At 41.0% G+C, this 15,206-nt stretch overlaps 1 protein-coding gene across 4 annotated transcripts in view; it reads left to right on the forward strand.

Moving 5' to 3' along the window:
* Positions 1 to 15,206, forward strand: part of LOC102166958 (contactin-associated protein-like 3) — a 205,491-nt gene that overhangs the window by 51,976 nt on the left and 138,309 nt on the right. For all 4 annotated transcript variants that reach the window (XM_021072824.1, XM_021072822.1, XM_021072823.1 and 1 more), the window contains exon 3: positions 1,851 to 2,044. In XM_021072824.1, the coding sequence (XP_020928483.1) occupies positions 1,851 to 2,044 (194 nt within the window). The remainder of the gene's footprint in view (positions 1 to 1,850; positions 2,045 to 15,206) is intronic.

A 15,206-nucleotide genomic window follows, 5' to 3' on the forward strand; every position in this document is an offset into this window, starting at 1 on the left:
GATTAGACCCCTAGCCTGGGAACCTCCACATGCTGCAGGGGGGAGCGGGGGGGGGGGGGGGGGGAAGCCATCAGAACCAGGCAGGCTTGCGGGACTAGTGGAGGTGTGAGAATTGCCTCAGGTCCTTGGGTGGGGGATGGGTGAGGCCTACATTCAGATTCAGACCCAGGGCAGGAGTGTGAGGACCTCCCTTCTGCGGATTTGAATACACTCCTCACCAGATCCCAAGGAGGAGCTGCTGCTCCCAGAAAGGAAGAGGCAGGCTTTTCCAGATCCCACTCCCCTTGGAGGATAAACCCTTAGCCCACTAGATCCTCAGGGCAGAGCTTCCTTGCCTGCCCGCTTGCATCTCTCACAAATGCCCTACCCTAATAAATCTATTTCTTGCCTCTCACTTTGTCTCTTGCTGAATTCCTTCTGCACAGAGACATGAAGAACCTGAACCTCAGTGAGTCCAGACTCAGGGTGAGTGATTCCAATTTAAAACCTTGGGTTCAAGTCCCAGTCTGGGTTTAAGCTGGGTTTGAGTCCCAGCACATGGGTTCAAGTCCCCAACTGGGTCTAGGCTGGGTTTAGTCCATTAGTGCTGTCAGTTTCAATATTAGGTGTCAGAACAATGGGGAAAATTTTTTAAACTAGTTTTTTCATGTTAGGGATTGTTTACATGGCACTATTTTTTCTAGACATGGCTAATTAGCCAAATATCAGCTCCGCAATGCATTCCAAACTTATTTCCAATTTTTATACTGCATACTAATGTAAATTCAGAAAATGTAATATGACATCTAAATTCAAATTCAAAATGCATGTTTCTATTAATCTGTAAGAGCAAAACATAACAATAAACACTCTCAGGTATCCCTAATTCTTTCATTTCTCACAGGCACTGGATAAAAGAAAGCACAGTAATTTCTACTCTGCACCTGTTGTCTTGAATACTTGAGAAACTCCTTACCAGTCAGTTTCCCTTTGTTCTCTCTCACCGCCATCCCCGTCACACACTGCCCTTTTATTATTTTTTTTGCATAATTTTTTTTGGCTTTTTTGTTTTTGTTGTTTTAGTTTTTAAGGCTGCACACATGGCATATGGAAGTTCCCAGGCTAGGGGTTGAATCCGAGCTACAGCTGCAAGTCTACACCATAGCTACAGCGACATGGGATCTGCAGCCTATACCACCTTTCATGGCAACGCTGGATCCCTGACCCAGTAAATGACAACAGGGATTGAACCCGCATCCTCATGGATACTAGATTCATTTCCACTGCACCACAACGGAAACTCCCCTACTGCCCTGTTACAACTGTCCCTCCCTCCACAAAAATCACTTCCACCTCCACCACTCCCACAGTGCATTTCAAATTAGTCTGAAATATCTGCTTCTTCTATGTGTCTCTAAGCAGCTTGAGTGTAGAACTATGCCATAGCCATCTTTGGTATTCCAGCATTCAGCACTGTATTTCCAGAATTAAGGTTTTCTAGTTGAATATTTTCCTTTATGTATAGCAAAGGGAAAGTCAGCTATAAAGCCAATAAAGATATTAGTTCCAAGCACTGATGCGATAGCACTTTCTCTTAGTGGGACCCCTGGACACTAAACAGTCAAGAGATATGAGCTAAGAAACAAAATAGTTAATATAGGCTTCATCCATTTATGCTTGACCTGTGTTTTTATTTTGTATGTGTGTATGTGTGTGCATGTATATGTGTCTGTGATTATGAGGCATTATGTAATGCTAAGTGTGAAACTGATTTTCATAGTTTTTTTTAATGGTCTCATTCTTACAGGTTAATACAGATTGCAAAGATTTCTCTCTCTTTATTGTTTTTCTTATTTCTATTCACTGTAAAGGAGCTGGTGGCTGGTCTCCACTTGTATCAAACAAATACCAGTGGCTGCAGATTGACCTTGGAGAGAGGATGGAGGTCACAGCTGTGGCCACCCAGGGAGGATATGGGAGCTCTGACTGGGTGACCAGCTACCTTCTGATGTTCAGCGATGGTGGGAGGAACTGGAAGCAATATCGGCGAGAGGAGAGCATCTGGGTATGTGCATTGATTGAAAAGATATCTGTCAGAGTATGAATGATGCCTGTTGCTACATGTTACTACAAATTTATCAGATCAAGTATGAAAATAGAGCCTCCTAAATTACTTGAAAATGTTTCCATCAAATGTGAGCCCCATGCAATATTCCAGAATATACTGTCCATGTATAATTTTTGAAAGGAGTAAAAAACAAGTTTTATATAATGTAGTGAGATATTGAAAATGTCTTCCCATTATTCCTTTCAATGAGGAGTAAATAAGTCACATACAAACTACTTTATTTGTGTTTAATAACAAACACAGAGGTTTGTATTGCCTCAGCATTTTTTAGTAAAACAAATTCATTTTCTCTAGGGCCTCCGACAGAGTGAAATTTCTGAAGGACCCTGAACATTTAGAAATAGATGTAATAGACAGTCTTTCTATAGAGGACTCAATGAGGCATGCGTTGAGTTCTTGCTCCACAAGGAACTTGGGTACCATGGCACCTCTTGTAATTCATGGGCCATAGGTCCCTAGGATCTTTTGGAATCAGAACTACTTTAAATTAATTTACGTCAGTGACATAGTTTCTGCTTCTGATTACACATCCATGTTCCTTTTAGGGGAATTACATTTTGTTGGTTTCACTTTTTGGATATTTAAATATATGCACTCCAGTATAGAGTTAGCATTTCATGTTATTTAAAGATCATGGTCTGCTGTGAATGAGAAACTCTAAGAGTAGAGTGTTGTAAAGATCTGTACAGGGTTTGCAGCTGGCTGATGGGACAGCTAGTGGAGGAGGTGGCCTGGAGACTTGTCAGGTGGAGAAGAAATTACTTTGTTCTTGTTATTAGATGGCTGCCAGGAGCTGGGGGAAGGGAGGAATGGACCGTGAGTGTTGTTTAAGGGAGACCGAGCGTCAGTTTGAGAAGTTGAAAGTTCTGGAGTTCCCCTTCTGGCTCAGCGGAAACAAATCCGACTAAGAACCATGAGGTTGCCGGTTCGCATCCCTGGCCTGGCTCAGTGGGTTAAGGATCCGGTGTTGCCGTGAGCTGTGGTGTAGGTCACAGATGCGGCTCGGATCCCGCGTTGCTGTTGCTGTAGCATAGGCCGGTGGCTACAACTCCTATCAGACCCCTAGCCTGGGAAACTCCATATGCTGTGGGTGTGGCCCTAAAAAGCAAACAAACAAACAAAAGAGAAGTTGAAAGTTCTGAAGATGGAGAGTAGTGACGGTTGCACAACAATGTGAATGTTGATGTTATAGAATTGTACACTTAAAAATGGCTAAAGGGGTAAACTTCATGTTACGTGTATTTTATCAAAATAAAAAAATATACAGTATATCTTCCATTTAATTTAGGCTAAGGATGTGTGTAATTAAATTTTTTTTCTTAATTGTCATTATAAGAGGAAAAGAGTCAGCTAAAAAATGGTAATGTTTTAGCACATAGAATGCCTATAAGGGAGTTCCCGTCGTGGCGCAGTGGTTGGCGAATCCGACTAGGAACCATGAGGTTGCGGGTTCGGTCCCTGCCCTTGCTCAGTGGGTTAACAATCCGGCGTTGCCGTGAGCTGTGGTGTAGGTTGCAGACATGACTCGGATCCAGCAGTGTTGCTGTGGCTCTGGCGTAGGCTGGCAGCTACAGCTCCGATTCAACCCCTAGCCTGGGAACCTCCATATGCCACGGCCCAAGAAATGGCAAAAAGACAAAAAAAAAAAAAAAAAAAAAAAAAAAGAATGCCTTTTTATAAGGCAACAGAGTGATAGTATTCTTTGGGTAAACAAATTGTTCTTATTTGAATCTCCTTAGAACTCTGTTACTTACTATAACTTAATAGATTGTGGTCCACTTATTATTATTACTATTAATCTCTGGAGCTTTTATCAGTTTGTCAATAAATGTTGATGTAAATTGAATCAAGAAGAACTAGTTAGTTACCTCATGCTAATTGAACAAAATGGGAGGGAACTTGCGAGTGATTTTAGGGCTGGCTGACACAGTTTCCAAAAAAGCGGTTGCCCTGCTGTGCTCAGAAGTAGATATTAATGTTGTGCGTATTTGAAGAACACCAAGTCCAAGTCAGGGTGGGGAGTTCCTGTCGTGGTGCAGCGGAAACGAATCCAACTAGGAACCATGAGGTTGCGGGTTCGATCCTTGACCTCGCTCAGAGGGTTTAAGGATCTGGCGTTGCTGTGAGCTGTGGTATAGGTCGCAGACGTGGCTCCAGTCCTGCATTGCTGTGGCTGTGGTGTAAGCAACTGTAGTAGCTGTGATTCGACCCCTAGCCTGGGAACCTGCATGTGCTGTGGCTGCGGCCCTAAAAAAAGCAAAGAAAGAAAGAAAGAAAGAGCAGCATTACTTAAGAAAAAGTAAGTTGAAGTTTAACGATGCATCTACTTATATAAAGAAACTTTGTTCAGGGGGGAAATAGTGTTTTGCAAAATAAGGTAACTAACGGTTAATTCCTGCTTATTCTTAGCTTTATATGTTTGCTCCCTTTGACTCCATTGGATTGAGAACTGCTTTTAAGCAGGTTGGAGGGAAACCATATCTAAGCATCACCTTCTGACAGTTTGTTCAAGGTTTAGAGCCCTGGGGAAGTAGTGTTAAGAACTGTGGCGTTATTAACCCTAGACCATGCTTGCGAGGACAGAAGCCCCCTCAAGCCTGTCCATCTTATCATACAGTAAAGACTGGTGAAATAGTCTGCTTCCCATTCTCCCGAGTGGGCTTAAATAGAGACTCTGCCTTCCCTGCCTGCATCCCCAACACTTCACGGTGCCTGAGTTTGAGCAGAAAATTGGTAAATATCTGCCGAATTAATGACTGAGTGGGATCTACTTTCTGGCAGGATGTTTTTTTTTTTGAGCTCCCTGCTCTGTGCTTCTCTGTAGCCCTTGGTCTCAGCTAAGTGGTCCTTGAAGGTCCCATATAGGTGTTTTCTTTCTCTCTTATTTTTGAGTTCCTTGCCCTTTGGCTGCAGGACACCCTCTTTCTCCCTGACATCACCAACCTGGTGGTGTGAAGCCTAGGTGACTTCTCATTGTTATCAATAAATATCAACCAAGTGGTTAACGTTAGTCCTTTTGTAAGAACTGTAATATTTCCTGAATCTATACACTCTGCATTCATTAGGGTTTTATTCTTTATATTGAAAACTCATCAGGAGTTCCCACTGTGGCACAGAGGGTTAAGAATCCGACTACAGCAGCTTGAGGCACTGTGGAGGTGTGGGTTCCATTCCATCCCCAGCCTGGTGCAGTGGGTTAAAGCGTCCAGCATTGCCTCAGCTGCAGCGTAGGTCTCAGGGTCTCAGCTGTGGCTTGGATTCAGTCCCATATGCTGTGGGTGTGGCCACTGGAAAAAAATAAAAAAAACTTCATCAGAACTCTAATTCAGAAGTTATATCTCTTGTGAATTTTAGATGGGAGTTGTTATTCAGAATGCCTTGACAACTTAGAATTTAAGTGGATTTTTCCTCCAATGCAGGCCCTTTGTGTGAAAAAGGGCCTTATCTTATTTTCTAAGATAAGCTGGCATAATAAATCTGAGAAAAATAAAAGAAATTACTTGAAATAAATGTAAGTTCTAGCATGAATAATTCTATTTAATAGATTTCTTTTGGCTTGAAAAAATATGTACCAGTCAGTCCTTAAATGAAAATAAAATAGGCACGGTAAATCTTTTGAAACTTTGTTCTTCTTTGGGTAATTTCCAACCTAGAAAACCAAGTAGACTAATTAATGAGACTAATTAATATTGTATTGAAAGGTTCACAACAACCTCCTGGAATTCTAAGAGAGCAACAAAGGTGATCCCAAAGATGTGTGTGGGATGAAAGAAAAGACAAGGAAATATTGGAAGCCTGAGGGTTAGGTTGGGGTTGTGTGTTATATCTGCACTGATTTATTTATTTAAGAGAAGGAATGGATGCACAGATGGCATAACATTTACCTTGTTAAATCTAGATTGTCTGTCCATGTGTATCTGTTTTTTTTTTTGCGGGGGGGGGCGGGGACATGCTTGAATTATTGCAGAATAAAAAAAAACGTAATAAAGAATATTGGATTCAGATTTAAAACAACTGTGGTCACTTGGTATGAATAGAAAGATCGTAGGTGACTGAGTGTAGTTTCAAAGTAAAGAGGGATCAGAACAGTGTCAAATCATAATAAGAAAACCAGACTCAGAGATAAGGAGGAGGGTTTGAATGTAAGGAAGCAGAGACTCTGCTAAGTGTGAAGCTCTTTAAGGACGGGGAGTGGAGTGGAAGGAGCAGAAATTTATTTGACAGAGATTCTTGCTAATTCCGTCATTTAAATATCTGTTGGTTTTATTTCAGGTCGAGGTTCATACATTTATTGCTCATGAGTTGATGACTCCACAGAGCCAAGCCCCACATCATGTAGGAGTTTGTAGAGAAGGGCGTGCAGGGTCTGCCTTGGCTGGCTGAATCATATGCTCTCCAGGCTCATCGATTTCAAGTTTGGCTCTGAAATTGGTTGCTTTTGAGCAGAATGGGAGAAACGCTCCAGTGATTCTGTATCGATCTCCTCTATGTAGCTGGCCTTGTTGGGGACACGGCCCTCTCCCTTCTAACCATCCACCTCATCATGCCAAGTGCATTGATTCCCTTGAGGCGGCGACTTTGTACCATGGACAAATTGTTGATGGAACTTACCATTGTGGACCACAATTGGATTTTGTGTTCGCGTCTCCCCTTCCTGGGCTCTGAGAGCCATTAGGTCAGGATAGATCTCCCCAGAGTGCCAGCCCTGTTCCAATTTCTCCAAAGGAGTTGTTAGATTTAGTTAAAGAAAAGATGCTCTTCTCAGACCTCAAACTGGATGGGGAGTTGAGTTAAAGCTTAGGCAACCACGGGATGCTGCTTGTGTGATGGGAAGCTTTGAGCACCAAGTCTAAATGCACCAAGAGGAATGTTTTACAAGGATGATGCCCTATTGAACCCAAGGGAGAGGTGATCCCATTTGCCCTTCATTGCAGGTCTCAGTGACAGCAGAGATAACCATTGGATTTAATCTGTAGAAAACTCTAAGAGCAGCTGAAAAGGTTGAGGCAGAAAAGTGAATGAGTCTTCTGAGCTGCAACCACAAAGTAACTGATGGGATCCTGGAGGCCCAAGAGCCGGTAACAGTTGCCTCTGGCCAGGGGTCCCTGCTTTCAGAGGGTGTTGGGACATCCTTTCTTTCATCTGTTGAACCTTCCCCAACCCGAAAAACTTCACTCAAATCCCCTTCGCTCTGTACAAAAATTGCCTAGACACTCCCTTCTTTTTCTACTCCTAGGGCTTTTCATTTTCATCTCTCACATACTACTTCTCTTTTTCTAAATTTATTCATCTCTTGCCTATTTCACATCAATTCTGGAGTCAGCAACTATGGCTTGATTATCCCTATATCCTCTGTACCTACTTCATTGCTTTGCAAAAGTAATGATTTTGCTCATTTGAATTGCCATGTGTTATCACTTTGGGAGGGAGGGATGTGGTGGCAAGTGGAATTTTAAATATATAGCAAGATAAATAACATATTACAAATTGCGTCCTTTCTTTCTTTGTTTCTTTCTTTCTTTGTTTCTTTGTTTCTTTGTTTCTTTCTTTGTTTCTTTGTTTCTTTCTTTCCTTTTTTTTTTTTTTTTAGGGTTGCACCTGCAGCATATAGAGGTTCGCAGGCTAGGGGTCAAATCAGAGTTGCAGCTTCTGGCCTACACCACAGCCACAGCAACATGGGATCCAAGCCACATCTGCGACCTATGCTGCAGCTCATGGCAATGCCAGATCCTTAACCCACAGAGGGAAGCCAGTGGTCAGTTTGTTATGCACTAAGCCACAATGGGAACTCCCAATTTGTTTCTTTTTAAAAAAATTTTTTATTGAAGTATAGTTGATTTACAGTGTTGTGATAATTTCCGCTGTACAACAAATGGTTCAGTTATACATGTACACACATCTGTGCTTTTTCAGATTCTTTTCTCATATAGATTATCACAAAATACTGGGTAGAGTTCCCTGTGCTATACCGGTTGGCCAGTCATTCCATATACTACCGTGTACATATGCCAGTCCCAAACTCCCAGTCCCAAACTCCCCTCCTTGGATTAACTTCTATTAATTCATAGCTACCATGTTTAGGGGTATTCTCTGTGCCAAGCATAGTGTCAGGCATGTTATCGCCAATCTTCATTACAGCCCTGGAGCAGACATCATCACCCTTGAAACTGAGGAAAGTAACTTTTGGACTATCAGGCTAATAAACAGTATCTGGGAGCTGAGATTTTAATCCAGCTCTGAGGTTCCAAAACCTTTCTTCTTTGTTGTTTAATTTTCTTACTTCCAACTACATGGCCCTATTCTAACACTATTTGTTCCCTCAGAATAACATTTCATACTTTTATTGCTGTGCTTTTTATTCATCCCAAACTATCCTTCTCCATGCTCCTATACATTGCAACTTTACTTTTCATAGAATGAGGTGGTATTATTAGAAACATATGGAAATTAGGATATATTTTATGGAAAAGGTACATCTTAAACAGTAATAGGAACAGCATATGGCAGAGTTGTGGGGGAAACAGCTTTATAAGCAGATTTTTTATTTATTTACACAAAAATATTCTTTTTTTTTTTTTTTTGTCTTTTTTGACATTTCTTGGGCTGCTCCCGTGGCATATGGAGGTTCCCAGGCTAGGGGTCGAATCGGAGCTATAGCCGCCGGCCTACGCCAGAGCTACAGCAACTCGGGATCCGAGCTGCATTTGTGACCTACACCACAGCTCATGGCAACACCAGATCCTTAACTCACTGAGCAAGGCCAGGGATCAAACCCGCAACCTCATGGTTCCTAGTAGGATTCGTTAACCACTGCACCACGATGGGAACTCCAAAAAATTATTCTTTTTTTTAAAGCAGGACAAGTAAATGATGGAAAAATTAAATTCTTACAAAAAAGGTGCTCAGGCAACACATTCATTGGAAAGACATGTTGCTGAATCATGTTTCATGTTTCAGGATGGTGGAAAGCAGGGCACCTCGGGAAGTGTCCACACCAGGAAGGAGCTGATGGAAATTCTTCCTAGTGATTGCAATGCAGACAGCCCAGCTTCATAGAATGCTATTATGGTAATAGTGGGTCTTATAGGGAATGGGAGTCAAACTCTGCATATTCCACAACCAGCACATATAATGTAAATATACAGAGTGCACAACTATGGAGTGTCCTTCAGGCTTTTCAGGGGTAATTTACTGCATCTACGGTTTTGACATAAAAGGTTCAAGTGGTCTGGGGCCAGCCTAATTGGGGTCTTGAGAAAATGGCCCACAGTAGAGGTGGAGTGTTAGCACACCACTGTGTGCACAGCCCTTGATAACTCCTATGGTTTATGCACTGTGCATTTCCCTGCCACTTGCAGTGAGAACAATTTTCTGTCTTTGATGCAGACCACATTTTATAAATTTGCATAGACAAAAACGATCATGAATTTAAAAAATTTGCAAAAGAGGATGACAAGATTTGAGTATATTTTTAAAGAATATTAATATCACAGTCTCAAAACTCTGAGCGGATGAGAATTTTTGATCAGCAAACCTCAAACTTTCAGAGCAGTTAAGGCACGTTAAGGCACAAGTTGAGAAGCTGGATGCCATCCAAGCATATTTAAAGATCTCAGACTGAGAGATATATTGGTTTAGACCAGGGCACTTCTCTTTAAAGGCACAGATAATAAATATTTTCGGTTTTGTAGACCACTCAGTCTGCTGTGACTACTCAACTCTGCTATTGTGTGAAAAGTAGCCACAGGTAATATGCAAATGAACCAGTGTGCCAGGGTTCCAATAAAACTATTTACAAAGGCACACAGCCATTTGGTTTAATCCTTTTTGTATCTATTTAAGTTGTGATGTAAGGATCCAGTATGAAAAATGCAAATTAGAGCATCAGTGTGATACAGTGTAACCTCTCACCCTTGAACTCCACAAAAACGTTTGTTAATACTCTTGCCTAGGACAGTGCTTTTCAGATTATGTCCTCGAAAAACTTACTTTCTTTTTGTTTTAAATTTATGCAGTTAATTTGATGACTCTCAGAATAAAACATAAATATTGCAATCTGATCTATGATATTATTACATACCACTTAGCATAAAGCCAAAGTTAAGAAGAGAATCGATTTAAAGAAAAATGTTAGGAGTTCCTTGTGGCACAGTGGGTTGAGGATCTAGCATTTTCACTGCAGTGGCTTAGATTGCTGCTGTGGTGCTGTTTCGATTCCTGACCCAGGATCTTCTACTTGCTGTGGGTACAGCCCAAAAGAAAAGAAAAAGAAGAAAAAATTAAGCCAATGAGTACTGAGTGCTTAATGCCAGGCTCTATTCCATATGCTTTATACGTATTTATTAAACATCCTCATAACAGCCCAGCTTACTGATAAGGCAAAAAGAGTTCAAGTTCACTAGCCTCAGATCTAGCTGGTGAGAGGTGTCCCAAGGATTTGAACCCCAGCAGTCTTGAACCACCTCACCACAGTAGAGGGGATTCATGTTGGAGATGAACGAAATGACACAGGATGGAAAGCAGGTACTTTCAGGTAGTGTTAATAGGAGCAAAAAATGGCACGAGGTCTTGGAAGATGATTTCTATAAAAGTAAGTAAAAGTGTTCAAAAGCATCCATCATTTGGAGCTCTGTAGATGGCAATCCGAAAGGAGCAAGGCTTTTAAGTCCCCTCACTGTATGGTCTACACCAAGTAGCAATTCCACTTGTAGGAATTAGTCCCACAGGAACCCTCAGAGGTGCACAGAACGTGCCTGTACAGAAATTAAGCGCATCGCTTCTGGTCATGGTCCAGTTTTCTACCCATAGATAAATGCATGAGTAAATCAGGATACTCTCCATTTTATGCAGTATTCTATGGAATTCATTCCTTTGAAAACGATTAAGTTAATTCATTAATCTGTTTGAGGTCACACTGGTTTAAAACATTTAAGTTTCATGTGTACAGCATTATCCAATACATTTACTAATAATGAGCTTTAAGAAACATTTTTACAGCAATAGAAGTGATGTATGTATTGAGTTTCCATTAACAATTTCCAAGATGAACATGTACATATAGGTGCATGTAAATATATAGAGACAATTTCTGGAAGTATACACAATAAATTATTAATTGCATTTCCCCCCTCTGGGTAAAGATATGCAATGAATGTGCAATGAATGCTATTTTTAAATTACATGCATGTGTTGCTGTTCAACTAAATACCAGGTTTTAAAAGGATTAAAGAAAAAAAAAAGAAATTCAAAAGTTTTTAAAATTGTGGTAAAAGGCATAACATTGCATTTACCATCCTTACCATTCTTAAGTGTACAGTTCAGTAGTGTTAAGTACATTCATGTTATTACAGAATAGATCTCTAGAACTTTCTTGTCTTCTAAAACAAACTCAAGCCCACTAAACACAAATTTCCTTCCTCACTCCTCCAGCTCTTGGCAACCACCTCTCTACTATCTATCTGTCTCAATGATTTTTGACTGTGTGTGTGTGTGTGTGTGTGTGTGTGTGTGTGTGTGTGTTTAGGCCCCCATGGCATATGGAGGTTCCTGGGCTAGGGGTCTATTTGGAACTATAGCTGCCAACCTACACCACAGCCACAGCAATGTCGGATCTGAGCTGCCTGTGCGATCTGCGTCACAGCTCATAGCAACGCTGGGTCTTTAACCCACTGAGCGAAGCCAGGGATCAAACCTGTGTCTTCATGGATACTAGTCAGGGTCGTTTCTGCTGAGCCACACTGGGAACTCCAATGTTGACTATTTTAAATACTTCATATTAGTGGAATCATACAGCATTTGCCATGTAGTGATGGTTTATTTTATATAGCATAACGTCCTCGAGGTTTATCCATATTATATAGCACATGACAAAATTTCCTCCTTTCTAGAGCTACATAATATTGTATTGCACATATATTCCAGATTTTGTTTATCTAGAGCTGTGGTCTGAATATTTATATGCCACCAGAATGCATATGTTGAAATACTAACCCCTTAAGGTGATAGTATTAGTAGGTGGGGCTTTGGGGAAATGCCTGTGTCTTCCACTAAGAAAGGGCTTCGTGGTTTATAAAGAGGCTCCAGGGAGATCTTCACCCCCTTCCAGCATATGAGGATGCAACGAAACTCTGAGACCCACAAGGGCCCCCCCCAACCTTATTGGGACCCTGATCTCAGCCTTTCAACCTCCAGAACTGTGAGCAATACATTTCTGTTGTTCATACCACCCAGTCTGCCGTGTCTGTAACGCCAGCTTGAATGGATGAAGATGTCTAGTTAGTCATCTCTGGATACCTGGGTTGTTTCCATCTCTTGTCTGTTGTGAATAATTGCTGTGATAAGCATCGGTGTACAAATATCTATTCACGATCTTGCTTTCAACTGTTTTGGACATATACCCAAAAGTGGAATTGCTGGAACTTACGGCAATTCCATTTTTGCTTTTTTTGAGGAATCTTCATATTGTTTTTGATCGTGGCTGCACCATTTTACATTTCCAGTTTTTCTTCGTCTTCACCTATATGGTGTTTTTATTTGTTCCTGTACACACTGAAGTACCCTTAAGTTATGTGGGGAGACACAATCCACATGGACCATGAGTGACTGTGTTCTCTTGATGAGTAGGCTAAAAATGCAAGACTCTGGCTGCATTTTATCTAGGCCACTCTCAGCGTGCGTTTGAGAAATGGCAACCCTAAGAGATGATGGGCCGCCTCTCCCAGATAAGGAACAGGTTTGCATCTTCTCACTGTAAGAGCAGTGAATCCCCCGAGATTGGTGCTCTTATTCTCTAGAGCATCCCACTGAAAGCAGTATCATCTATCCTGGATCCTTTGGATCACCTGTAACACTTAGGGAGGCTCGTGGGAAACTGACCCACTATTTACTAAGCCATATCTGCCGTGTGAATCGCTTCCAAGATGGTGCCATTGTTACTGAAAGCAAGTTCATGTGCCAGACAAACAATGAGGCCAAACGATACTGAAACACTGGAGTCTAGAGCAGAGAAAGGTGTACTGCAGAGCCATGCAAGGAGTCAGGGGACTTAGGCTCTCCAAACCCCAAACTCCTTGAAGTGTTTCACAAAGCGTTTTTAAAGGCAAGGTGACAGAGGGGTGTGGTTGGTTGTTGCAAACTTCTTAGTGTAGTGTTCCTTTGTTCTTGCAGCTGTCCACGTAGGTCAGGTCATGATGTTCCTGTAAACCTCTAACAAGATAAAAGTTATTCTCTGTTCTGCAACTTTTGATCTCTATATGAATGTAAAAGTGTTATACCCTAAAAGGTCAGAGCCTTGAGAATGGACTATCCTGTATATTTCAGGCTATAGGCAACATTCTTAACTGGAAACAATAGCAATAGAAGACAAAGGTTAAAGTAAAAGAAACATCTCATATAGTCAGATTTGTTTTCCTTATTACACCGTTTCCCAGATGTTCTTCTGCATGACTACGAACTAAGTGTGGTGTTACTCAGTCTCTCCATGCTAGTATTTGGAATGCTTTCAGTTATTGTCTTCTTTTACATGCTGCTTTTATGGTGATCTTTTCCCCCAAATTATACCTTTGATATTAATTATGTCAAATGTAAGCTCTATATGCTAGTTGTTAGAAATGGTGCTATGTATACTGCCTTTTTTTAAACATAAAAATATTAAAATATGCTAATTACTTATTTGAGATTTTCAGCTCAAATGGGGATTTAGACTTCAATTTCCTTCAGGTAATTAAGTTTCCATTTCCACAGTGAACATACTCCTAATATGTACTTATAGATGATACAGCTAAGTACGATTTCAATTGAAGGAAATTGAGTATAAAAGGACATGTGGTCTCTGGAATTATATCACAGAAGTTTGTGTTCATGGTCAGGAGTGCATGCTGGGAAAACACCTATAGGGTGGGCTCCAGACCTGAAGCACATGACTCTTCCTGCCATATACTTCTGATTATCTTGAGCAATGCTTGAACCTTTTTGCTTATTTTATTGGCATAATCCACCTTTCACTGTGTCCCTGAGGAGGGATCAGTTAAGAGCTAAGGAAGACAAGTTTTGAAAAAGAGTCCAAAGTCAGGGCATTTTTCTCGAAGGGGCTGTGAGCAAGAAGGAAGAGGGGCAGGTAATGGAAGTAGGGGAACTTAGCCTCACACCACATCTATGGCCAAAAGAGAGACATTCAAAATAAATCACGTTAGATGCGCCTTAGGCAAATGGAGCTTATTGGGATTTGAACTCCTGTCTTCTCTTTTGTGTTTTTTAATGTTCTTCATCATTCAACCTGAGTGGCTTCTCTTCCTTTCAGAGCTTTGACTATTTTAATGATTCAAGATCTTTCTTTTTTAAAAAGAGAGAGAAGAGAAAAATTACATGAGCAATCAAAAGAGATCCTTGGGGAGCTCTTGTGTATGCTGCTGCAAAAGCTTTATTAGCTAAAGTTCCCGCTGAGGGAAAATTCAGACATAGGAAAATCTCCTATATACTATGAGAAAATGTGAGTTACCAAAAAATATCCTTAGATCGGAATGCAAAATTACTGTGGCAATACTTTTTCATCTGTACATCTCCAAATGATAATAAGTGAAATGGTTAATGAATTACATTGCCTATGAGTTTTCTGTCCTTAGATTTAGTCAATTAATTAATTAATCCATTATTTAAGGAACCTGACAGTATTATCCAGGGTCTTTTGAAAAACCTGCCTGTCAAACACTTCTGGGCACCTTTAAACAGAAAGGATTAGGTCTATCCCTGTATTTGTTTCTTAGGGTTGCTAGAAAATGGGTAGCTTAAAATGACAGAACTTTTATTTTCTCATATTTTGGAGGCTAGAAGTCCAAAATCGATGTCTTGGCGGGGCCATGGGCGGGGCACGGATCTCTGGAGAATCTCTTCCTGGTTGTTCTCTTAACCCGTTGCTGTCAGGAATTCTTGGAGTTCTTTGGCTTATAGGTGATCACTCCTGTCTCTGCCTCAGTCACCCCATGATGTTCTTCCTCCATGTCTCTTTCCCCTTCCCTCCGTGTGTGTCTCTCCTCTTAAAAAGGTCCAGGTTATATTGAATTAGGGCCCACCCTCATGACCTCATCTTAACTTTATGACATCT

The sequence above is a fragment of the Sus scrofa genome, chromosome 14 (assembly GCF_000003025.6).
Source record: "Sus scrofa isolate TJ Tabasco breed Duroc chromosome 14, Sscrofa11.1, whole genome shotgun sequence".
Classification (NCBI taxonomy): Eukaryota; Metazoa; Chordata; class Mammalia; order Artiodactyla; family Suidae; genus Sus; species Sus scrofa.